This window comes from Seriola dumerili, unplaced genomic scaffold (genome assembly GCF_002260705.1).
Source record: "Seriola dumerili isolate Sdu_G_001 unplaced genomic scaffold, Sdu_1.0 BDQW01000017.1, whole genome shotgun sequence".
Classification (NCBI taxonomy): Eukaryota; Metazoa; Chordata; class Actinopteri; order Carangiformes; family Carangidae; genus Seriola; species Seriola dumerili.
Genome location: NW_019174272.1, coordinates 15,236,889 through 15,264,075, shown reverse-complemented (window position 1 = coordinate 15,264,075; position 27,187 = coordinate 15,236,889). Strand labels below are relative to the sequence as shown.

At 39.1% G+C, this 27,187-nt stretch overlaps 1 protein-coding gene across 2 annotated transcripts in view; it reads left to right on the top strand.

The window, feature by feature from the left end:
- LOC111227009 (cyclin-dependent kinase 14) overlaps positions 1–27,187 on the top strand; it is a 246,640-nt gene that overhangs the window by 148,099 nt on the left and 71,354 nt on the right. For both annotated transcript variants that reach the window (XM_022752355.1, XM_022752364.1), the window contains 3 exons: positions 143–266; positions 14,481–14,601; positions 17,637–17,730. In XM_022752355.1, the coding sequence (XP_022608076.1) occupies positions 143–266; positions 14,481–14,601; positions 17,637–17,730 (339 nt within the window). The remainder of the gene's footprint in view (positions 1–142; positions 267–14,480; positions 14,602–17,636; positions 17,731–27,187) is intronic.

Sequence of the window (27,187 nt, the reverse complement as noted above, 5' to 3'; positions counted from 1 at the left end):
TTTTGGAACCATAAGCTAAGCCCAACATTCACAGTATTAATATTTACCTAGATCTGCTTTATAATCAAAGAACACATGGACATCTACCTTTATACTATATAGGACCTTTAAAAAGTACTGTCTGTTAACTTGTTTTTTCCAGCTGTTCCTGTTCCAGCTACTCAGAGGCTTGTCCTACATCCACCAGAGGTACATCCTTCACCGTGACCTGAAACCACAAAATCTGCTCATCAGCGACACCGGAGAGCTCAAACTCGCTGACTTCGGTGAGTGTGCTGAATAATGATGCTCTAATGTTGTGCACCTGTTAGATGTTAGAGTGTGTGAAATCGGGACATGAAGCTGAATACCCCCTCTGTCACTGTGCTTCATGTGCTTCATATGCCACACTAACAATAATGGCAGGATCAGACTACTCAGTGTAAGCTTGACAGCGGCCTGGCTCAGCAGATGCAGGGTGGACAGAATGAAAATGAGTGCTCGGCGACCTTATTACTGGTGCCACAACTTTTTTTTTTTTTTTGGTTGATGTTTTTTTTCTAATTCTTGGTCCCAGAATTGGAGGTGGCTTTGGAAACTCTGATGGTCCATCGGTCCAGCACTTTAGCCCAGATCACGTTAACTCAGTTGACCCCCTGGTCTATTCTTAGCCTGACCTTTGATCTAGTGCCACAATCAGACCACAAACTCCTAAACAAGACTGATTAAAATAAAAGTTACAGGTTGCCATGACAGATACTGAACACATTCATGTGTCAGTTTATTTTAGTCATAGACTAGTAAGTTAGGATCCCCTCCTGAAGTGGCTCTCTATGGCTTGGATCTAAGCTTAGTAAACACTGCCTACATGACATGTCTGCAGTCCATCCATCGTCTAACAGCCCTCATTGGGTCACCCACCCATTTCGTAAACCCTTCAAACCCTATGTCTTCTCCACCCATTCATTTCCTCCATACTCCCACCCCTCCATCCTTTGGCTCAGACAGATGGGGGGAGGAGGAGGAGGATGGGCAGCTTCATCAATAATGCAAACCTTATGAGTGTAGAAACATTACTGCAAGAGAAATGAGAAGGAGAAAATAATGGACAAAATAGCAAATGAGCTAGAATGAAAATCTCTTGGCATTAGTCTGTTGCTGGAGCTGGGCTCGTCAACAAACATGGACAAAACACAGACTCAGCCTTGGCCTGAGGGATGCCAGACGACGAAGGTGTGTGTGTGTGTGTGTGTGTGTGTGTGTGTGTGTGTGTGTGTGTGTGTGTGTGTGTGTGTGTTCCCTGCGGTCCCAGGCCTTGGCAGCAGGAATACTAATGGCTGACAGCTGAGGCCAGTAGCGCTAGTTGAGAGAGATGGAGTCAGAGTGTCAACAAAGGAGGGGTAGAGGGGTCTGATGAGGGGTGGCCAAAAATTGATTGGGGATGAGGGGACAAAGAGGGGTAGATAAGGGATGGCTGTAATAACAGCAGTGGAACTTGGACCTATCAGTCTTTGATTTTGTTTCTGTCTTTGCTCATCAGTGCTTTTGCCTTGGTAGTGGTGCTTTGATCCATCACTCTGTGATGTGTGTGACATTGATTATGGATGTTCATGGTCCCCAGAAGATCATTAACAAACTAGATCTATGGAGGAAAATAAGATACATGTTGAATGTCTGACCACACCTGTGATCACAGCTGGGTGAAACTCAAGGACAAACTGATTAGATTTTGGTGGTCAAAGGTCATGGTGAACTCACAAAACATGTTTTTTGCCTTGTGAACTCAATATCTCCGTAACAACTTGAGGGAATTTCTTCAAATTTGGTAGAAAAACATTCACTTGGACTCAAGGACAAACTGATTGGATTTCGGTGGTCAGGTGTCACTGTGACCTCACAAAACACCGTTTAGCCATTACTGAAGGCTCCACACAGCAATTATGACAAAATTTCACAAAAAAGGTTAATATTTCATATGACGGTGGATAAACAGGGATGTAAGCTGAAACTAGTCTGAGTGGCGGAGGCATACAACCACAAGGCATTAATTCTAGTTAATGACTTAACTAACCTCCTGACTTTCACTCTAGCACTAATCATGTGCACTTCACCACTGTTTTACGTGTTTCAAATATCACAGGGTATTTCAGATATAGTGGGGTCAAAAAGTCAGAGACCACTTTCCATATATATTACATTTTCTGCATATACTGTATTTGGAACTCCAGAGGTCTAATGTTTTTGGCAATACTTGATCTTTCCTGTAGCACCACCACCATCAGCCAAAATTGTCTTATTCTGCCCAAGAAACATCTAAATCTCATTCACAGATTATCAACAAAAGACAGGTTCAAATTCACTTATTCTTCATCCTGAGAGGAAAAACACTTTAATTTTAAGGACCTTATAGAATTTCTCCCCTCACATATAAATACTTAAAAAAAGTGAGGCATCCCTTTATTACTCTGGTCCACGTCTCTGCCTCAGTGTTTATTTTTAAAATCAAACTCAAGACTGACCATTTTAGTCTGGCCTTTTAATTAATTAATGTGTCTATTTTTTTTTATACATTTTAAGGTGTTTTACTGGTGTGTCCTTGTATTCTATGTTTATTTTCTGGATGATTTTCCTCTCAATACCCTACTTTTATTTCTGGTTATTTATTCTATGTCTACCTTTTTTATTTATGGTTTTACTCACTTCAAAACATGAAGTTTAACATTTTATTATTTTATCTTTATTTCGTCTTTGTTTTTATTAATTTTTTTATTACCCTACTGTTAACCTTTTATTTCTGATTTTATTCACTTCATGTCTTCTATTTAAGTATTTTATCATTTTATCTTCTATCTCTGCTTTCCAGTCTTTGGTGTTACATCAGTGCAAATGTATGAGATTCACAATAGCCTTTCCTTGGTTCATGTTGTTATTGTCGTATTTTTATTGTTTTTATTTATTTATTATTGTTTAATCATGTGTTGCTCCGTTTGTGTATATGTACTTGTGTATCTTCTTTATGTGAGCTCATATGAGCCTGTTATACCTGAGTCTTAATAAATTCTCATTAGATTAACATCATTACCTCTTCCCCTCATGCCCATGCTGTCATGCCTTTGTTGTGCATTGAATTTCTGTCTTTTAAGAGCAGCGTCCTTCCTCACATTTAATCATTATAGAATAACATTAATTTGTATGATGGCCAAAAATATAGAATTTTCTGGAAAATCTTTCAGGTATCAAAACATCATGAGGTCAGGATCTGACAATAATAACTTTTCCACACTTATGTAACCTAACGCCACTTAGTCTCAACTCTTAAAAAGAAGTTTTTGTAGATTACATGTACAGATGAGTAGCTGGGCAGAGTGAGGGCTGACTTAGCAGGGAGGGCTGTTTTTTCATTGGCCACAGTGGCCAGAGCTCCGTATCCCTGCTGCTGCTTGTGGAATTGATCCAGATGCTTCCCTCTGCTTCTCTGTGGGTTTACTCACTCCTTAATGAGCTGCACAAATAACCAGCTCATAAATTAGGCTGTGTGGAGCCCACGTTTCATATCAAGGACACAACTAATTGAGGCCAACTTAAGCAGTGTGTGGGGGGTGATTTATATGGTTTGTGTAGTGGAGCTGTGTGAACCATAATCACCGCACACAAACACCCACCACAGAGAGGACCAGGCATTTCTTACTAATAGACCTCCAACACTACTCTGTCAACTAATTCAAGAACCAAAGATTAAAAATGCAGTTGTATCGATAGATAAAACAGTAAATCTAAAATATGTTAATTAGAATTAGCATAACATGCTTTGTGTGTTTTAACTTATTTGCTACTATTACCTACAACTGACATTACAACTAGCCATTCTGCAAACCATGCTGCTGTGTTGTAGACATGTTGATGTACTCTTTATACAGTTTCAGGTATCTGCTACTTTACATTCATGTCTGTGCATCATGAAATATATATAAGCAGATTCCTGAAACTTATAACCTGCTCAATCAGGTTCTGCTTAAACTGCTTTACCTGTCATCGGGTGAATCAAAACTTATGACTGCCTGAAAAATCTGATACTGAAACATGTTGAGAGAAGTGATGAATGCAAAATGTGTACCGTAAATCTCGGACTATTGAGCGCACCTGAATATAAGCCGCACCAGCTAAATTTTACAAGAAAATAAATTTTGTACATATATAGGCCGCCCTTCACTATAAGCCGCAGGTTTTCATGTTGTAACATGAGATATTTACGTACACAGAAATACATTACACGGAATTTTTTTTTTAAAGATTTAATTAAAGACGTGCTTTTTTTCAAACTGCCTGTACGGCACCAACACGGCCGGCTTCTGCCGTCTTTTTACATTGACTCAGTTCTTCCCACTGCCGCCTCCAAAGTCTCACCATCGATTCATTGATATCAAGCTTACGAGCAGTAACTCTATTTCCCTCTTTGACGGCCAAATCGATGGCCTTTAACTTAAAAGCCGCATCATATGCATTTCTCCGTGTGTTTTCCATTTCCAGTTCAAAATCAAAATCAAAACTACCGTGTCTTCTTCGGCGCACAATCTTTCCCCACATGTCTGTCTCACTTTTGCGCTTCTCGTTAGAGCGCCCCCTGGAGGCCTTTGGCCAGTAAAAATCTATAATTTAGCCACATCGTTGTATAGGCCGCAGGGTTCAAAGCGTGTGGAAAAAAGTAGCGGCTTATAGTCCGAAATTTACGGTATTTAAAGCGGTACAAATGTATAGCATTTTATTTTGTGAGTGACTGAGCAATTTCATGGCAAAGTCTCTAATTTACACACATGGTTTTAGAACATTATTTTTATATATGCATTAACTGGACTGCACTTATGTAGCACTTTTTTTACTCTTATTGACTTCTCTGTTGATTGACCCCTGAAGGCACTTTCAGTATCTTGCCACAGACCTTCTGACTAGTGGACAACCCACTCTACCTCCTGACACATCCCCCATTAGTCCATGACAAAGTTTTATCACCATATTTAAAAAAACGGTACTATATGTAGGGCTTCACCACTATTGGCACCATGGAGCAGTGCTGTAGGTGGGTGCCTGTTTTGGTTGTGTCTTCTTATGTCTTGTATCACTGTGGCTATCAATAAAAGCAAAAAAAAAAAAAAAAGTACCAGATGAGCAATGCTCATAGCCGACATACTTCAGAGCCTCATAAGAGGGTGAGAGTGTTTACAGTTTGGATGAACCTGCCTAAAAGCTGCTTGTGTCTGCACACCTGGAGCACAGGCAGCAGTCAGTGCCCAAAAAACCTTATCCGAGGTTCACTCACCCACAAAATAACTAAGGTAGTTTGGATGTGCTTCTTTGGGACTTCATCTTGTAGAGAACCTGTTCCATACAGTTTGTTTGGGGACTACATGCTTCTTGCTCTCTAAAGAGCTGGAGACTCAACCCAAACCCTGCAACAGCAGTGATGCCTCAGAGCCGATCACAGAAGGTATCTTGTCTCTACCCTGACATGTGACCCATAAGAGTTTACCAGTGGTAGGCATTTGTCAACTTTTGTCGTCATGGTTACAATAATCAACACGCAGTTGAGCTTGTGGTGTGGTCCCTGTTTGGTTAGGTCCAAAAACTACTTGGTTAAGTTTAGGAAAAGGTAAGGGATTGGGTTAAATTGAGTACTTCCTTAAGGTTAGAGAACTTGATTGTTGTCATGGTAACAATAGAAAACAAACATGGTTAAGGTTGTGAAATGGTGATGGGTACAAGAAACAACACTGACTATCAGTTTCGCACCAAAAACAAACTGCAGATTCCTGTGTTGACACTACATCACCCTACTTCCTTCTGCTGTCATAATTATCATGGCAACTAGATGTCACCTAACAATAAAATGTAATTATGGGTCGTAATAAGCTGCTGCACAGACGACCCATGAACTTGTTTTTTTTTTACAGGAGGACACTCTTATTGCTCAGTCTACCATGTTGGTCCTGATTGGAGTATTTCAGTAATCACATTCTTGGTTCCCAGATGATGTACCCTTGTGATTTAAATGATACTATGGCATTTCCTATTAGGATCACCATGTGGTTGAAATTTGTAGTTTTCAGTGAAACGTCTCAACAACCATTTCACTGCCATTAAATTTGGTACACTCATTTATGTTCCCCTCAAGGTGAATTGTGATTACCTTACTGATCCTCTGACTTTTTCTCTAACATAATTTTATTCTGTTACTAGGGCACAGACAACCACAGATAGATCTACAATTCTGTCTCCTAGACATTATGTTTATACACAACTAATTTGCAACAGCATATACGTTTTTGAAGGAAATGTAATTGTGATCAGATTACAATTTATATTATCATAATGAAGATTTGTTGTTAATTTACATATTTGGCAAGTTGCATACACGTTGATACTGAATGTATTTGTAAAATTTTCAAGACAACTTGAACCTAACTACAAACCAGACAGTGGATGCAAACCTTGATACTGGCAAATGTCTTGTCTCTTCAGGAGTTGCCATAGCTCTTCTTCATCTCATCTTTGCGGGAGCTGCCATAGCTGTTCTTCATCTTGTTGTTGCCTGAGTTGCAATGGCTCTTCATTGTCTCGTCTTGCCTTAGTTTGCCTTAGCTCTTTGACATTATAATTGCAGTTGTGGAGAAATCCACAGAGAGCATACTCAGGGTTGGGAACTGTCTAAGTGTTGGATTTCACTGAGCTGAATGATAGTCTGGTATTTTCCCTGTCTGCGAGCGCAGCTATAACCAGCTAATGTGCACTGATGTGTGTGTTTATTTTCTGGGGCGTTTGTGCTGTTAAGTAACAGCTGCTGAGATAAAAACTTGTAAGGAGTGACGCAATGTGACAATGGAGCTGTAAGAATGTCCCGGGCATCCAGAGCAGACTCTTCACCTCTCCCCAGTGTGTTGTTCAAGCCTACGCCTCACTACAGCACTGGGATGAGGGGGCTGGTGCTTGGGTGTGTGTGTGAGAGTGTGTGTACTCGGGGTGTGGACTTTTGGAGGTTGCAGATGGTCTTTTGAAGTGTATTTGATGAATTGAGGTGACTGATGTGTTTATCTGTGTTTTTTGTGTCTAAACCTGAGACTGAAATAAACTGCAGGATTTAATGCAGAAAACATATTGTGTCAGTGTCTGTGTGTTTGCTTGTGTGTGTGTTGGTAATGATCTGACTGGTTTAATGAAGACTACTGTAATGCAGAGCTCATTAGAGTCCACTTTGTGTTGGGAAATGAGCTGGGACAACAGCAGGTAGCACGCACGCATGCATGCACAAAAAACCTTTCTTCCCTTTAAAAAAATAAGCCAAACAAGCCACACTTAAAACTAGTAGGGATTTTTGACAGAGGGTGCTGTGAGTTATTGTATGAATATTAAATGTCCCATTTTGTGAAAATGAGTTTCGATTTTTTTTGGAGTTGGGTTGCATCCCTCTGAGTTTAACTGGATAACCAATAGTCATCGAATAACAGTCTGTTGGAGGATAGTACAGTATAAACAAACCTGTGTTGAGTTGGCAACTGAAAGTTAAGGACAGAAAGGATTGTTAGCAGTTGTGTTGAAGAGCAAGGACTGTGCAATTTGGGTGGTCTTGACAGTTTTAGGTACCACTAGTGTCTTAGCAACAACTAACATTACACCAGGTTTCAACATTTTCTACATTTATTCAGTTTACTATGATTTACCATTGCTTTTGTAACATTGCATCACTTACTATTCCAGATTTATTTGTGTTAGCAATATGATGTTGAACATTGTTCCTTTTTCTGACCCATTATGCAGGACTGGTGTTTGGGAGGGGGCCGCCCAGCATGTCTTGGTTTTTGTAGTCTTGGTGATGCCATGGTGACATCATTGGGAGAAACCAGTTGGAGGGTTTTCTTGTATATCAAATAGTTTCTTTTGTTGGTCTTTGCATCCCAGAGACTTGAGTTTGGGATATTTGCCTTGGGGAAACCATTTAGTAATGTAAATGTTCTTAGAAAGGAGTCCAAGAATGTTGGCTGACTCCGTGGTGTTAATATTGCTATACAACCTGCTATGTTGTGGCTGAAGCAGGTCAGATGTGAATTGATCTGTCTATGTAAGCAGTTAAACTTTTGCTCAGGCGAGGAGAGGTGCGGCAGTGCTTCCAAAACACATGCCTGTTTTGTTTAATTTGTCATGAGTTAATTTTTTTATCTATTATTTTATGTTATTTCTTGTCTTTTTGCTTTGTTTTGGGTTCATTAAGCTTGAGTTGCATGTGAAATGGTAAGCACTGTAAATAAAAAAATAGACCTCTGAGAAGTGCTGAGTCTGAGTCTGTGAAGCTAGACTATTCTACATAGCTGCACATGTATATCATGATCCACATTTAATGTCTTACCTGCAGCCATGTCTACCATGGCCTTCCATCCCCCTGAGTTGATCTGTGCCCAGAGCGTTCACTAATGAATAGTGGGAGGTTAATTCTGCCTAGCAGCAAAATCTGACTGTGTGTCTGGGACAGAAAGAGGCCTTAGTATTGAGAAAAAAGTGTTTAATAGACACACAAACGGTATACATACAAGTGCAAGTGTTAAAATAATAAACCTTTACAGATATTGTTAAAAGATTTGGGAAATTATTCTTTCTTTGCAGGAGTTAGAGGAGAAGATAAAATGAAGGAAGTGTATTACCCAAAATGTTAAACTATTCATTTATATGAGGGAGTGAGTCTTGTTAATGAAGATGAGAGAAGAACTGACTGAACTGAAAGTGTAGTTCTCTCCACCTGAAACAGGTTTGACTGGTGCTGTGGCCTACAGATGAAATCACATTGATTTGACCCAATGCCTTTTGCCACTTTAGTTTCATGATGCCTGTGAGTCAAATTTAGGTTAGAGTATGTTTTTGTTTTCCTCTGTGAAACGATTTCAGATAGTATTTGTAAATGACATAAATGCATATTGCGGTTCATGTGTAAAGTTTGCATTTGTAATGTGGACTTCTAAGAGTGAAGGTATTTGTAAGAGATAGAAAACTGAATGAAAAGGGTGAAGGCATGAGCAAAGGCGTCTGTGGTAGAAGGACCAGTTCACAAATTAGTTTTCTGTTAGGCCTCTTAAGCATAAGGGGGAGGTAAAAACAGTAAACATTGTGTTCTAAAAAGGTCAATTCATATTAAGAAATGATTCGTGTTTAAGTGTAACTTGTAAATACTTAATAATTTGGTGGTAGTGTAAATGACACAAATGCACATTGTGGTTCATGTGTAAAGTTTGCATTTGTAATTTGTTAAATTGTTCTTATTTTGTAGTTTCTGGTGTAAAGGGAAGTTTATTTCGAAAGGTCATTGTATGCATGTAACAAAAGGAATTTGACAGTATTAAAAAGGAATGGAGTAAAACAGTGCAAAGCGGTAACAGAAAACAGGAAGAGAAATAAGAGAGAAAGAGAAAGGGGAGAATTAGCTATAACAAATAAACAGCATTAGACCATCAGTCCAGGCGTGCATTTTCTCAACTGGAAGCTACAGTATTTAGATAGCTGCTGGCAGTGCGGTGTGTAACTCCCAGTCTGCTGCATGTTAGAGGAGGAAGAGAAGCAGGTGGAGGCTGCAAACTGCCTTTAGTGTCAAATAAAAACTGCTTCGGCGACTGAGCCTTTCTTAGTCCCTCTCTGTCACTCCTGGTTCCAGCCCACCTTCTCACTGTGAAGAGTATTTTGTGACCCCCTGTTCTGGTGTGTGAGATAATGATGTATAATTCACTGGCGACCTTCATGCCAGCAGCTACCCGGACAGGGTGCCAGGTCAAATTGTGAACCACAGGAGATGCAAGGTGGCTGGCGGTCTTTGTGTGCTTATGTGTGTGTGCATGAATCCATAGGTCAGGTCTTTGAAGTACTTCACTCCTCTGCGTTCAGGGTTTTTGAGGGAGAAGTTCAGTGTGACATTGTACAAGGTGATCCAAACATCAGAGCACATGAAAACAGCAGCTGAACCAGGATCAGAATTCAAACCAATTCTGTCTCTCTATCTTCCTGTAACTGTTTCTTCACAGACACAGTGGTAGTAGGATTACAGTTACTATGTAACTTTTCCACAAAAAACTAAAAGTTTTTCACCAAATAAATGACTAGACCTGTGTTATATATGTTGTTGAATTGTGTTTTTACATTATCCCAAATGTTTCCATCGATGCTCAAACCAGAGAAATCTGTGATTTTAATCAAGGTAATGCTCCATTTAATTTAGTCGGTTGTTTTCAACCATATATTTTAACCAGATAAAGGATTTTTGTCATTGGACGTCTAGCTCTGAAGTTATCATAGAAACATTGGTAAATCAGTCATTTTTAACAGTTAAACTGTTTTATGGGTGTTTCTACTGGTTTTAATCCCCTGGTCTGTTTGTTACGGAGAGGAGGACACCTCTGTGGACAATTCGGCTGACGGTAAAAACTGAACATCTGGTTTATAAGTTGTCGGAGAAACAATCAAAACAAAGGTTAGCATCAATCTCAGCTCCCAACTCTTCCCTGAGTCTTAAAGTGAAGTTGTTTTATTCTGTGTTTTTATTGGTTATAATCCCCTGGTCCGTTTGTTATGGAGCAGAGGATACCTCTATGGGTAATTCAGCTCCAGATAAAAACCTCCTGAACCACTGATACTGATGGAATCTAAACCAGGAGAAACTGACAGTTGACCAAGGTCAAGACAACAATTCCCATGATCCCACACTATTTCACGATGTCACCAAATGCTGTCTTTTATTATAGTTTTGATTGAGAGACCCCTAGAAGCCGCAGTTACAGACTATGTGTTCAAAGCAGAATAGTCTGCTGTCACCTGTAAATCAAAATCCTGGATTTTCACCTGGAGATGGAGGTGGAAGCTGAACATAGTGAGCTGAGACCTGTGTGTCTGAGTCACAAACTTGATGCTTGCATTATATTTATGAGGAGCGACAAGAACAAGGAACAGCTGATTAAAGTCTCTCTGATCACACAAACCTGTTGTTTGGTCTGAATTAGCTTTGTGTGGTTTATTGTACTTATGCGGGCTTCTTACTATGTAATTGCTTTTCTACATCATGAATGCTGTAACACTGCTGAATGTCACATTTACAATCAGAAGTAAAGGGTGAGGATGGCAATGGTCTGTATTGTTATTTGCCAATTAATTACATAAAATTAATCAAATCAATAATGAATGTTTCCTCCTAACAAATATTTGTTTGTGTATCTAAAGCTTGATATATTATTATTCCATCAGTGAGCCTCACTTTTTTACTGTACTTTGATTCAGCAGATGAAAAAGGGGAATAACCCAAAGTAAAACCCATAACAATAATAACTTTGTTAACACATGACAATAATAATAATTTTGGTGACACACTGTCACTTGCTTCTTTTCATTTTTTATTGTTGTATGATTTGGGGTGGTTTGAGTGGGATGTCACCTTTGTTCAGCTTTGACTCTGCAAACCTTTGTGTTTGGTCAATGGAAACAGTGACCCTCACCTTTTGTTGTTCAGTGTGGGCCAGTTTTTGTTGCATATGAGTTTAGGATTAAATCCACAGTTGTGGTTCAGGTTTTTTAATTCAGCTTGCTGCTCATAAAGCTTTTGGTGTGAGCGACTGGTACTACATTTTAGTTTTAAAAATTATCCTTTTCGCCATGTTTACACCTAGCATCCTCACTACTCAAAAGTCGCTAAAACTGAAACTTTTTAGAAATGCTGCTAGACCCATTTTAATTTGAAAACTGGGGTTGTGTTGTCGTGTGGAGAAACTGAGACCTTTGGAAACAATGACGTAGACACCCACGGTCACCCCCTGATTGGGGTCTCATCAGCCTTGCGTACCAGCGGTGAATACAACATGGATAATGAATTACAAGTGTTACTGACCTTCTTGTCTTTGCTAGCAGCTGTTCAGTTAAACTCTGCATTTTAATGCTACAGCCTTCTTTGCTGTTCCTCATTCATAGTATTTTGTGCAACTAATCAAGTGCAGAGTAGACATTCTGCTTCCTGTTTACACCAGCTCGCACATGCCCAGTGTACGTGAATGGTCATGTGGTATGTGTTTTCATGTGTTGTATGTATGGAGATTATTTCTGATTTGAAGCTGAAACAGTCGTCTGGACAGAGATCCTTTAGTTTTAAAATGAAAACGTATGAGAGTGTGAATGCAGCCTGAGTCATGTGCAGACAATCACTTTTGTGTTACTGTGTGTTGTGTGACTGACATGTTTTGTTCCCTCTGTACTCCACCTCTTTGTGTCACACACAAGCCAACCTTCCACCACTTACATTCTTCTATGATGATAACATGTTGTCTCCAGTCACACACACACACACACACACACACACACACACACACACACACACACACACACACACACACACACACACACACACTCACACACAAACAGAGCGCCTGCAAGTCCGCCTGCAGTGGAAATGATAGCCTCTCAGTTTTAGCATCTCTTCCACTTCAGATCAATGTGTAGAAATTACAGTGCTTAGCCCTGATGAACGCCGGCTGAAACTCCTTCCTCCTGATGCATGTTCAGACACAAGGAGAAGTTAAATACCTCCTTCCTCATGTCATTTGTTCTCCCCCTCTGCCCCTCTTCCTCCCACACACAGGGGGGCAGCAGCAGGGCAGGAAGTCTCTTTTTTACTTAGCTAAATGCTTTAATTAAGTCTTGAAAAGAGACAAAGAGGTAAAGCCATCAGCTTCATTAAAGCTCGCTGCATCTGCTCTCTGCTCTGACATTAGCTGCCACCTGAGGACTGGCACAAGATACTTAACTAACCTGGGCTTGTGTCACTGCACAGATAAATGCTAGAGTGTGGTTAGAAAACCCCAGAGAGGCTCATGCATATAAATACCCTGAAGATGAAAAAAAATCTGAACTTTGTCTTTCACAAAGACAGAAGCAGCCAGCTGCAGGATTACCAAGTATTAACCAGAGTCAAGTATAAAAATGGCAAATGATGTCAGAATGATGGAAACAGGAGTTCATCTGACTGATATTCATGTCACACAGTTTCTCACTGAAACTTTGAAGGTCTTCCATCGTGATTTTCATTTGAAAAGACGGTCTGAGATTTCTCACGGCTCAATGTCAGCCCAAAGACAAGTCAGAGGCCAGTTAATTGTAGTTTACGATGCCTTCAGTGACAACATAGAGAGGTAGTTCGTAAGGTTTAATGAGGCTACTTTTAGGCCATCAAGCAAACACCAAGCATTCAGTGGCAGTTCTGGATGTGGGTGTTATCCTGACAAGCCTTTGCTCTCGTGCTTCTCTCAGGTGAAATAAGTGACCAAATTTCAGTGACATTTGCTGTGGATATTTACAAACCCTGATGTGTCTGTTGACCCCCCTGACCTTTCCTTTAGTGCCACAACAGGGACAAAATGTCCACTTTGCACACAAGCTCCTTTAATTAGTTTAATTAATTGAGAATATTGGGGATTGTTAGGCTACATCCACAGTACTATGTTTTTATTTCAAAACTAAAACAATCCATCCAGACAAGTGTTTTTGCTCATCTCTGTCCATACTAACACACCTGAAAGTGCATATCACATAACCATTCATGTACACTGAACATGCAAACAGTAAGCAGACTGACTACTCTACAGTTGATTAGTTGTAGAAAATACAATGAATGAAGAACAGGTAAAGCCATTGTAACATTAAAATGCAGAAACAGCTGCTAGCAAAGACAACAAGGTCAGTTACACTTGTAATTCATTAGCCATGTCGCTGTCACCACTTGTAGTCAAGGCAGATAAGACCGAATCAGGGAGTGACCGTAGGTATCTACGTCATCATTTCCAAAGGTCTCAGTTTCTGTTGTCCAGAAAACAACACAACTCCAGAGTTTTCAAAATAAAACAGGTCCAGCGGAGTTTCTGAAAGTCTCTGTTTTAAAGGCCAAAGACTCTGGTGTAGTAGATGCCAGGAGGAAATGTAGCAAATCTAATCTCAACTAATCTTAATTCAGTAAACAGAAAAGAGGGCAGTATTTTTAGGCTCTTTCTTCAGTGCCAGTCATCAGCTCACTGTTCTATCAAGATATCAATGCGAAACCGTTTATTCAGTTTTTTTGAACATAACATTTATAATCTTGTTGTGGGTGGAAGCTGCTGAGAACATTCATGCTCCCAAAACAGTGAACTTTTTTGATTTTGTTGACCCTCTCTGATATTTTCTCTCATTTCACCCGCATGACACACACCCCAATAATGTTCATCAAAACCATCAGTGCGTTGTTTAATTTAAATTTTGTTTTAATTTAAGGGATTTGTCAGAATTCAGATTCTGATTCTTTCTCCTCGTCTAATTCAGCTCACATTCTGTACATCACTGTCTGTCCAGCCTGATGTCAGAGTGGAGACGCTCTTGCTGCTCTTCTCCAGGTTTTGTCTTTGTTTTCTGAAGGTCAGTCAATGATAATGTTTTCTGAGACTGTGTTGTTGTGCTGCTACCCTCAGGTCTGGCCAGAGCCAAGTCAGTCCCCAGCCATACCTACTCCAATGAGGTGGTAACCCTGTGGTACCGGCCTCCAGATGTCCTGCTGGGATCCACAGACTATTCCACCTGCCTGGACATGTGGTGGGTAGTCCTGATCTCTGACCCAGTGATTCCCTCACACGCCGTGTTCTATTCACTGTGTGTTCTTTATTTATTCTGCTGGTCCCACTGAGATATAGATTTGTTTGTTCTTGGAGGAACTAGAAGTAGACAGAATCCTATTAAAACCCACTTATCAGTGCAGCCTAACCTGGGGGGCGGGGGGTCCCTGCAGTATGCTGCACATTGGTAATTTGTACAAATCCTATGTGGTGTATCTACTTTCCTTGGTCACTATTACCACAGCTAGCCTTTGAAAGGTCAACAACAGACACGTGAACAGACATTGTCCTCCAGCTTGTGTGATATAGATTTAGGGGTGAATGATTAGGGGAAATAACTGTTTCTTAATTACAATTTAAATTTAAACTTTGTTTGTTTGTTTTTCCACAAAATATATAAGTAGATTTTTTTTGGTTTTCAATGGATAATTTGGCCAACATTTAGTATGATATCACTTGACCATCAATCAAAAGTTGTGGCTGTTTTTAAGTGAACTCTTGTTGTGATAAACCTTTGCTCTTGTGCTTCTCTCAGGTGAAATAAGTGACCAAATTTCAATGACATTTGATATTCATGAAACCTGATGTGTCTGTTGACCCACGACTTTTTCTTTAGTGTCACCATAGCAATAAAATTTCCACTTTACACACAAGCTATTTACTATAGCTTACGTACTAAAGCTATTTCCCAAAGCCAAAGGTGATGTCTTCAGATTACTAAAGATATTAGATATATAATGATATAAAAAACATATTTTACAGTGTTTGTGTCTCATACAGCCTTATAGTCCACGTTCTACCTCCCCAGGCATTGGTGCTTCTTCTTTATCAAAGAAACCACCTCTGGCTGACTGCAGTGTACAGAGAGCTTAAATACCAGCAAAACAGCAAATTGATATTAATTAGCTAAAACTGAGTAGCCCACATCCTCTATCATATCAACCAACGACACCTTTCACCTCTTACAGGTTGTTCAGTCATTAATAATGCAGTTTAAATCGCAGCTCTTGCTGAAAAATGCACTCAGACAGGTCATTCTCCACCTGGTGTTCCTCACCTCCTCACCTCTGTCCAGTCCTGGTGCTGAACTTTGAGCTGAGCCCTGTGGACAGCAGGGACATCCCATGAGCCCCAGGTGGATCTTCCAGCACCCAATTAAAGAGCAGTTTGGGGCTTTGGGGGGTCTGAGGCAGAGGGACCATGTGTCTCCTTCAACGGCATTTGCAGGTGGACAAATCCACAGGGTATAGTTCCATCCTACTCTTAGCCACCCTGTGACACACACACACACACACACTTGGTCACTTACGAAGCAGTCTTCCATGAAGAAGCGAACGAATCAGAAAGTTGTGCAGATCTGTTTTAATGCTATGACAAACATCTATCAAAGCACCCTACAGGTTATGGGCTGTTATCCATGAGGAGGGAGGGTGTGATGGAAGCACATCACTGAGCTGCAGCATTCACACACAGCACCAGTCAAGTGTGATCATGATCAGATTAATGTACAGGTTCAGTTGTGGTTGCTGCACTGCAAAACACTTCCAACTTCCAACTTTAAGAACGAGGCTGATTTTTTTCTATATTTTCATTATTGTCAACAAATTCTATAAAAGCACTAAAACCAGCATAAGCCTGCTGCGAAGTACTTTCTGACTTCCCTTTACTCTTATACGCCTGACAAAGTCTTATATGTTGTATTTAATTAATATATGAGAATATTCTCAATAAAACAAACTGAACCAAACTGAACCAATCGCTACTTGAACTATATTGAGTCAACAGATATAATCTATTGAGACTGCACTCCTGTAAAAGAGGAGCCCATAGGTCGTTGTGCAGCACATTGTTATGATCCACAGTTACAAGTGTATCTGGGAAAATGCCTGTCTCAAGAGAGCAATTTACAATGTTTTAAAGATCAAAAATAAAACTGTCTATAACCTCTTTGAAAGAAGCAGTAGGAATTGCATCCAGTTCCTCTTAGCTAATTTTATAAAATGAGTTTAGATTTGTTGTTTGCCATCACTGTTTGCAATACTAGCTCAGATACTAATGATTTTATTTTTGAAAAAAAATGGTGCAAACTCCTCACATTTGGACTGTGTCGCAGGACACGCTAGATCACAAGGCTGGCAAGGATTTAAAAGATGATCGATAGTAGAAAATAAAATTTTTGGTTTCATTTTCATGTATGATATTAGTGAAAAATGCCGGCCTCTCACAACGTACTGCTTTGTTATAGACACTTTTGTTGTTGTATGTGATTCAGTGAAGATCAGTGGAGCCGGAAGCAGTAATCCTGTACACACTGTGCGTACATTTTTTAAATTTTTATTTTTTTTTATTTTTAACATCTTGAAAATAAAATTTTGACAGCAGGAGATCCTGTCTCATTTTTTGGCTGCATCCATTCATTAACACTGTGAGTCTAGATTAAAGAGAAGAGCAGGAGATAAAGGAGGAGTTTGGTGCTTTGATGCCCAATGTTGACACTGCAGATCTATCATGATATTGGAATTGATATGGAGGTCTTTTGTGAGTTTTATGTAATGGGCAGAAGTAGAATGAACTTCGAATATGCAGGAATACCATTTAATTTTATTGTCTCATCTGACTTTTTGATTGTTTACTGTAGCAGCTTGGTTTGGTCTTGCTGTTGCATATTGTTATTACTATCTTTAGTAGTTAGTTAGGCAGCTGTTCTTATGATAATGAGGGAATCTGTTGCTTAATGCCGACTTTCACTGCACATTTGTCATTTGTAGTCATAACTTAAGCACTAAAATACACAAATCAATCTCACTTGTTCCATGAGTAGAAATATGTACATTTGTGGGAAAAACTAAAGGTAGCGGACAGGCGATTCTTGTGCGTACTATGAAACATAATCCTGCCAGCTCCGCTGGTAATGATGATACTATTACATTTAATCAGTCCACTGGACTTGAATACATTTTATTCATCTGAGCCAGTACTGAACATCACCTTATCATGTGTCACTCTGTGTTTCAGGGGAGTGGGCTGCATCTTCATTGAAATGATCCAGGGTGTGGCTGCCTTTCCAGGGATGAAGGACATCCAGGACCAGCTGGAGAGAATATTCCTGGTGAGTCACTGATGCTACAATGTCTGAGTTTGTTTAATGTGTATGTATGAGTGTGCGTCCTGCCAGACACACAGAGACGGACACCCCCACCCCCCATCCTCATCCCCTCAGAGAGAAGATAAGGCTGACTATCACTTGAAAGAAACTGACAAACTGCAACAGCAAATACATTGTGTACAAAGTACCTAATTGCGGACTGGATGATGTTCAGAGGCGACATATTTCATGCATGAATGAAGCACTGCACAACAGACAGTTGCCAGGAGGGTGATAGAGCTGGATGGTGGACGTAGAAAACACGACTATCACACCAGAGACTGGGGTTTGAATCCATCCATCTTAGAAAACAATGCCATCCCCCATCGATTAAGTAGTGGACAACCTCCCATCACTCTACCCCATACATTGTTTGTTCTGCTATCACAGTAGGGGCTACTTTCAATCGGACATTTTATCAAACAATAAATAAACAAGTCTGGACTATTCATTCAATGCTAACTTCCAATACACAACAGTTTTTGATGGTGGATGACAATATGGAGAAGTACTGAGGTTCAAAGGTTCAATACCCAATCAAGTTTCCCCTTAAAACATATATTCCTTAAATGTCTCATATACAGATGCTTGTAAACTTCTTTTAGCAGAGGAGTTTCATGGACTTCACTCTTCTGCAAACCTGATATCAGGTTGTCAGAATCAAGAATTTCCCCTGATTTGTTCGGGTCAACGCTTCAAATATTCAATCATTCATTCAACATGAATAAATCATAATAAATAATAACTCTGTGAAGCTGCTTTCCTGATCTGTCAGCACAAGGGTGGATCTCTCTGGACAGCAGCAGTGGAGGAAGTGGGGTCAGCTTCTTATCTGGTTCAGACCTGTATCCATCACCAGAGCTCAGAGCCTGAGTGAGGTGAGCAGAAACAAGAAGGAAGAAGTCTGCTCCTACCCTCCTCCTCCTCCATCATCACACTTCTCCCTTATTTCTGTTACAATCAGGTTTACAATAACACAAGACTCCCGTGTCCTTTTTTGCTGTGTGTGCAGTGACACAACGGAGAATAAGAACTCAGATGCTTTGACTGACAGAATGAGGTTCAAATAAGCAGTTTGACTGATGATTGGATTCATCTATATTTAGCTGGAAGCCTTACTTGATATATAATATACAGTGACAGTAGATAGGCTCTCATTTCCATATACATTTCATAATTCACACAGTGTGAACGCAATGATATTTTTGTCATACTTGCTGTTTTAGTGTATTTCTTATTAAGCTGTAAATTTTGCTGGTATTAAAATACCATGCAGGTTAATTGGGCTCATTTAGTCTGGTGGTGTCAGGTATGAATCTTGGTTTGTGTTGTGATATACTGATGGCAGGGTATTGGGTCTGAGCTCTGAGTAAAAACACAATGTCAAATATAGTATATACAGGTGTGTGTGTGTGTGTGTGTGTGTGTGTGTATGGGGTGTGTCTGTGGGGACACAGGCAAAGGCAAAATGGCCAATTCAAAGTGGTCGCTGTGACCACACACTGTAAACCCGAATAAGTTCAGAAAACTTTTTTTTTTTTGCTGTAACTGATTACATAAGAACTTTTAAGTTATCCTGATAAATTTTTTGAGTTACACTATACTTAAAAAATGTGTTCAGTTGACTTAATCTATATTCTAAGTTCAATATAATTTTTTTAAATTTCCTTCACTTAATATTTATATCTTCTTCATACTTAAATGATTTGATAGAATATACTTATAAAAACTAAATTACATGGACTTGAAAAAATTAACTGAACACAATGTATTATATCAATAGTATCTACTCAAAATATTACACCTTAATGAACTTAAAATATTTACCACTTGCCAACTTAAAATGCACAAGACGCACTGTTTTCAGAGAGCTGTGTTTTCTGAGAGGTTCTGCCCCCCAAAGACATGCCAAAAAAAGTAACTGTGCAAATTCAGTTGTGCAGATATAGTTGTGTACATGTAACTGTAGGACTGTAACCATGTATGTATGATTGCGCAAGAGAAACATCATCCATGCAATAAAAGGTTCTTGACTAAAGTGTTCCTGTCAGAATTCCAACAATTTATTAGGGTATAAAACAGCACCTTAAAACCTACCTTTTAAAAAGGCATTAACAACTGTTACATTTTAATTTTTTTTTCTTTTCAGAACAATATATCAGGCTTAGTAAAACTGTGAAATGTCGAATAACATTAAAGTGCAGCACCTGGAGTCAAACATTTTTTTTTTTTACAAATATATATTTTAGCAGCCTATTTTGAATCATTGGGGATGAACAAACTTCCCCTTCTCTGCACTGTATTTTCTCAAATAATAATAATAAAAACCTTATAAAAGTAGCAGCATAGACATCTAAATTTGTGCAAATGAGGAAAATTAAAAACATACCAAATAAAACAGAATAAAATACAATAAATAAAAGAAAATATAATATAAATAAATAACTGAATTACTATTAAAAATGAGGGCATACTGATCAATGAGGTCAAGGAGGCAGTACAATAAAATAAACAAAAAATGTACCTCTAATTCTAAACTTATAAAAAGCCCACTGGGCATACGCAAAAGTGCTTTCAACATTTTAACAGACATGTCTATAATATCAGACACATCTAAGAATGAACAACAGAACAACATGGCTGTAATAATGTTGCTGACATGAATCACATTTATGCATGTCTGCTGAGTGCAGGCATGCATTTCTCAGCTTGTTTATTCCTTTAACAAATCATTTTTCAGGGAGAGTAGGCATGGTTTCAGTGGTTTGTTATCATCCAGACACATCAGCACTTTCTGGATGAATGTGAATGTGTGAGTGAGCTTCTTTGGATAATCTAAGTGTAATGCATAGATTAAACCAAGCAGCACCACAAATGCATCAGCCAACCTGGGAAGCTCGCTCATAACAACTTCATCCTCTATCACAATGGATATGTTCTCAGGGCTGAAGCTGATGGAACCAGTGGTGTCAGGGACCACAGAGAGGAGCGCTAGCGGTGTGTCAGTGGTCTCCATCTCATCTTCACCCTGCAAAACACAAGAAAATCAATTATAACGACCAATCCAGAAGGATGTGACACAATCCTTGTTTGTAGAGCCAAAAATATATTATTCCTTCCTTAACAAGTTCATCAAGTAACTTTAAATATCATAGTTCCCTTTCCCTCTCCTCTTTTCTCCTCCTCTCCTCTCCTGTCCTTCTTCTTCCTCCTCCTATCCGCTCCTATATCCTCTAGCAGGGCGATCAACATTTAAAAAAAATTGTATAATCACTCATATTATGTTGTAGAAACTCAAAGTGGCCCCATGAAGTAAAAGTTTTCCTCACATCACGTAATATATACTTATTGCTGTAGAAATATGATACTGGAGTGGAGCATGAGGAGGCAGATTGAAGCCTAAGTAACTTTAAATATCATAGAAACCGAGATAGAGGCGAGCTGAAGAAAACCTAAGGAGTACTGAAGAGAGCAATGTGAGCTAGAGTCAAGCCAAGCACAGAGAGATCGGTCACTGTGTGTGTGCGAGAGTGAAGCATAGCTCTGGCTGCAGAGACAATGTGTGTAGGGGAGGAGTGGGCACTGTGTGTGACTGGCAGATACTTGTATGAAACCCTAATACTTACATTACAGGTTTTGTAGAATTCAGTGTCATCCTCCCAGAGATACATTGGAAGTGCACGAAGAGCCAGAGAGCGTTGCATGTTGATGTCATGTTCTTCCTAGATTGAGAAAAAAGAAAAAATCTTTATAGAAATATTTTGCCAGCATGCCCAGTCCGTGTCACTGGTATAACAATGTAATGCTTCAGTTATGTTAAAAATAGTAATCTATCTATGATTCAGCAGGATGACTGACTACTATCAAGGCATCTGTAATCTGTAATGACAACACATTGTATGATCAGCATTGTCCCCATGGAAAAGTCAAACATAAACTTACCTCCAAGTCATAAATTCTCAGCATCTCTCGCAGTGCCTCTGCTCCCTTTCCAGTCCTTGAGGACTTCTGTCGATACAGTGCAACTAGTTTTGGTGTGTATCGGTCAAGTTCACAGTAAAACTGGTTGCGTAGATTCACGTTTGTAATGTGATGTAACTCTGCAAACACCTGTACACATATAAATATTTAGGTGTAAAAACAATGTGGAGTTGTCAGATATTTTCTACATGAAATGTTAAATATCAATTACTTTTATTAACTATTACTAATTAAAACATACTATATATTTACCTGTGACTGCATAATCACCAACACTGTTGCTCAGAATGACAAACTTCTCATATCCAACTGCTCTATGGTACTATAACATAGCAGAGAGCACAAACAGTTTAATGTTGCTTAAGATGCAAAATGCGTAAATGATTATGTATAGTGTATTACTTTGTCAATCCCTTATTGGCGAGGGCAACTCCGTTAGACAACCCTTCTCAACATATTATGATTTTTTGCAATGTCTAATAAAAAATAAACTTTCACATATGCAGCAACTGCTTTTATTAAAACATTTCACCGATATTTGAAACAAGTCGTCCTCTGCATATTTTTCAAGGCAAAGAACGGCTCTTTCCACTGCCCTTAACGTTACGTTGTTGACAGAAACGAAGTAACGTTAGCGACCTGGGCCTAGTAACGACACTGACGATAATTACTAAGTAAGCTTTAGTTTAAACCAGTTGGAAATATGTCTAATTTCGTAGCATATAACTTCATTACACACATTCACAGCGTCTAACAAAAGATAACAATATGTATTGAACTTTTGTAACGTTACGTTACTGACCGCTTCGCGCGCAAAACTTTCAAATCCTGAAGTTGGGGTCCCCCGGAACACAAAACACAGATAAAAGACAATTTTGCAACAGCACGGCGAAAAAAAGTGCGTTGTTGTGCAGGTTTTTTGATGAATATGAATATTTTTCCTCCTTTCTTCGCTCCGTTGCATCCCTCGCTAAGGTCCAGTCATCTTGAATTTTCTTGATACGTGCCCTGAACAGTTGGGTGTAGTGACGTCAGACGTCACGTCCCCTCACGTACGCCTGTTAACTTAGACGTTTCAAGTTAAGTGACAGTGTTCACTTAGACATACTAAGCCCTGTGAAATCAAAACGATATTATTCGTTAAGAATACTTAATGTTTCAGTGTCGGGTGAACTAATTAGCCCACTTTGATTTAGTTGCCGGCAATAGTTATGAGTTTGTAGTACTGTTCGGGTTTACAGTGCATGACCTGAACAAAGAAGGTGTGAGTTTCTTTGTTAGCCTAGCTCATGTAGTCTAAAGGTACCAGGTTAGAGGGAGAAGGTTAGCTGCATGCAGGTTCTAGAACTGAGACATACTACAGGTATGTGTGTGAACATACAAGTACTTGATTTAACTGTATGACTGACCACCACCTAAGCAAACATTACAACAAGACATTAATCAACAGGTACATTAACAAAGTTAAGGCTTCTGCTGCTTACCTATGCTGTGATAGGAGAGGGAGAGGAGAGAAAAGGAAATCTGGTTTTGTTTGGTGACACCCTGGCGGGTCACATGTCACAGACTGACCAACACTGACTGATCAGTGAAGTCCCTGGGCTAGAGTTTTCCCCAGGTGTGAACAGTGAGGAACTGTGGGGAAGTGAGTTCCTTTGTCTGTGGAGCAAAGAAACATCTGGTCTCTTGAATGAAAGGGTTAGTGTGGTATAAACAGAACATGAATCCTTGTCTGTTCCACCCAGCCGTGTCCCAAAGGTGCAGGCTGGTAGTCTAATGATGTTTGTTTTCTTCACACACTTTCTGCCCATTAAAACATGTAAGTAAAGACAGATGTAGCATTCGTGATGTCACCACAGGTTTCTGAAGAGTGGTTTTGAAGTTCAGAGTGAGCTGCTGCACTGTTGAAATCTTGGCACAGCCTGTGTGACAACTCTGCAAATATCAAGGGGTAAGGGAAGCAACATTTAATCTGGCAAGCAAAGCCTTTTATTGTTCAGAGAACCAATAACCTTAACCTTAACCTGAACCTTAAAATAAACCTTTATATTAAAAAAAAACCTGAAAATAAATAGTATAAATAAATAATAGCTTATCTGTCTACCGTAATCTTACTGGTTGACCAAAACAAAGGCTGCAGAATAGCCTGTAGGCGAATTCCCTCCTTGATGAGTGGAAGACGTCAAACAAACCTATGGAACAGAAATAACAGCACCACAGTAAAACAGCACAATATAGCATACCTATTACAAATTGACTGTCACTTAAAGCGGCCACACCCTTAATTATGTATAACCGCCTGCGGCCTCGTAGCTATGACCGAATCGCAGCTGAGCTGATATTCAGTACAACATCACTCCCTCTTGTGTGACATTGCTGAAGTATCTCTACATTGGATGAGTAGCTGAAATATTTTAAAGTGGAGTTAGGTCTCATGAATCCTTTGATTGCATGATTTGCCATCCCTCTACACAAGCTAACTCCCAGTCTCCTAATTGAAACAGAATGTAGCAGGGCAGACATAATGGATTTATATTCATGGACTGGAGGGGCCTGAATAATTAATGTAGAAAATTACAGAGATGAGAGTGTGAGAGAGGTTCAGCCCAGGAAGAAGTCAAGTATGAGACAAAGCGTGTTCACTGCTGTTTGGCCTCTGGGCTGAAGGCAATGGATGATTTTGGATCATCATTTTGGATGAAGGGATGAGGAGAGGTGAAGGAAGAAGCCCACGCAGACTGGGGATCACTCACAAAGCGTAGAGTAAGCGTAGAGAACCAGCAGACGGAGAGCAAGAGGAAGAAAAGAGACGCTCCCAGCACAGATCTATAAGAGCCTGCAGCCCTCAGTGATCCCAGCTCCCCTGTCAGACACACCATGAAGAGAGGGAAGAAGTCCAACAATGGGATGACTATTGGCCAGACTCACAATGAGGCTCAGCTGCACACTGCCTCCCTGCGAAGCGTCTCCACTTTGGTGAGAAATTTTTAGTTTTTGTTTTTTTAGTTTCTGGCAGCATCATGGAGGTGATTAGATGTAAAAGAGCCTGAATATCTCAAGAATAGTGTGGTGTATCGGATCATCTTGTCAGTGGAAGTGCATTTCAAATGTGAAATACAAATTTGCTTTATGGACACAATTAGTTTACCTGCAGGAAACAAAGGAGAACACACAAGCTTGATTTATTGATTTGTGATAACACCACCAACACCATCACCATTGTAATTTTTTTATAATTTAATCTTTATAATGTTTATCTATAGATATTTAATAGGATTGATGGTAATCTGTAGCCCGGGTGGTGGGAGAAGTATTGACATGCTTTACCTAGGTATAATTATCAATACAACAATATTAAAATACTCTTATTTCAAGTAGAAGCATTCAAAAATTTAGCTTAAAGTTCTAATCTTTGACTTTTCCATATAAAAAAAACTCGACTCATGTTATACATGTTGTTGAGTTGTGTTCTTACATTATCTCAGATGTTTTCATCAATTTTCAAACCAGATAAATTTGTGATTGTGCAACGTTACATGTACGTACATGAACTGAATACTAAATGTAGTAAGATATTGAGACATTGAGGCAGTCAGTCTGCTTTCTATAATTTTATCAGAGAAAGGATGAGATACAACTTTATTGATCCCAGAGGGGAACTTCAAGTGTTAAAGCAGGATACCATATTTATATGATAGGCTGTGGTCTAAGAAAATAGTAAGCATATTGCACAGGGTAATATGGAATAATCAGATCAGAATCAGTAACACTTTCATATTCAAAATATATGTTAAAAACCCTGCCAGTAATAAACAGTATAGTTGATATTTACATGCCATTTACAGTTAGTCAATTTGTACAGATTGAATTATGTACAGAATTTTACATAGATTACACAGATTGTTGCACCAAAATGGTATGGTAAATATGAGTGTAATGTAGTATAAAGTGAGATGCAGTAGTAGTACAACAATATATAACTCTATAATACAGCAGTATGTTGTGTTATTATTTTTAATATCCTAAATACAATGAGGTGTAACATGAATATATTATAATATTATAGTAGCAGCATAATATTAGATTAGTAATAGTAAATTTAGTATAAATAGTAGTTTGATTTAGTAAAGTAACTTCAGTTTTAACAATTCCTTATGACAATGAATTATTTTCCACCACATAAGTATTAAGTTAATCTAAACCTAACGTTGATACTCACTCCTCCTTATGGAAAACAGTGATTACAGCCTAAACAATCACAATTCTAAGTAACTTGAGACCAGAGTTTATTTTTATTTTTACTACCTGTATCATAAAAACGACTCTTGAAATCAGTTGGGAAATATGAACAGAAAAAAATGCAGCTCCTCTGTTTACTTGTGCTTGTTTACAGGGCATTCTTGTATATATGTCTATGTGGTTGTGTGCCTGAAGCTCAGATTGACTTGAGTTTTAAGCCACATTTTTATTCCTCCGTGCCAGAAACAGTCAGGGCCAGAGGCTTTATGTTTTCTGGTTGTCCATCCCATTCTTTTGAACATGATATCTCAGTAATGCCTTGAAGGAACAAATTTGGACCAAATATTCTCTTGGACTCAAGGATGAACTGATTTGATTGTTGTGGTCAAAGGTCAAAGGTCATTGTGACCTCACAAAACACATTTTTGGCCATAACTGACAAATACTGTACATACACTGATTATGTTACAATTTAACTCAAATGTCTATAAGGTTAAAATTAAGTGATAACATTTTATATCCAAAAGGGTCAAAGGCCAACTGCACTGCAACATCATAATGTTCTGCAAAAACACTTCTGGCCATTCTTCAACATTATAATTCAGGAAAGAGAGATTGTGACCATATTTCCTGTAACTTGGCTTGTTGGTGGAGGCATACAACCACAAGGCGGTAATTCTAGTTAAGATACACTTTTAACACCTTGGTCTTTTCAACTACATATTTCACTCATGTAGCGTTAACGCCATATTTTAGGAATTACTCTTGTTGAAATGGGGCACCAGTCCTCTGGGAGGACAACAATGAATTACTTCATTGACAAATTTATCAATCTCATATCGGAAGCCATGACTTCTTGATTTAATGGATCTCCAGTTTCTACGTCAAAAGAATACGACAGGACAACAACTAGGTGTAAATAAAGGAGTTTATTAACTAAACTACTATCTACAGAGTAAATGCAAGGTGTAATAATTATAAAGATGAAAATAATAATGAAATGAGCAGTGTGATGAGTTGGCAATGGTGGGAGAGAATATATTATGGCTATACAGCTAATGATACTACATCTACAAATTAGGTTTGATGATTAAATATTGCTATATTTCGACATCAACCCAGTAATGAGCAGAGTGTTAAGACCGGCCTACTGTGAGTTGCGCTGTAGCTGAAGACCCTCGGCTGGAACCCAGGTGGCTGT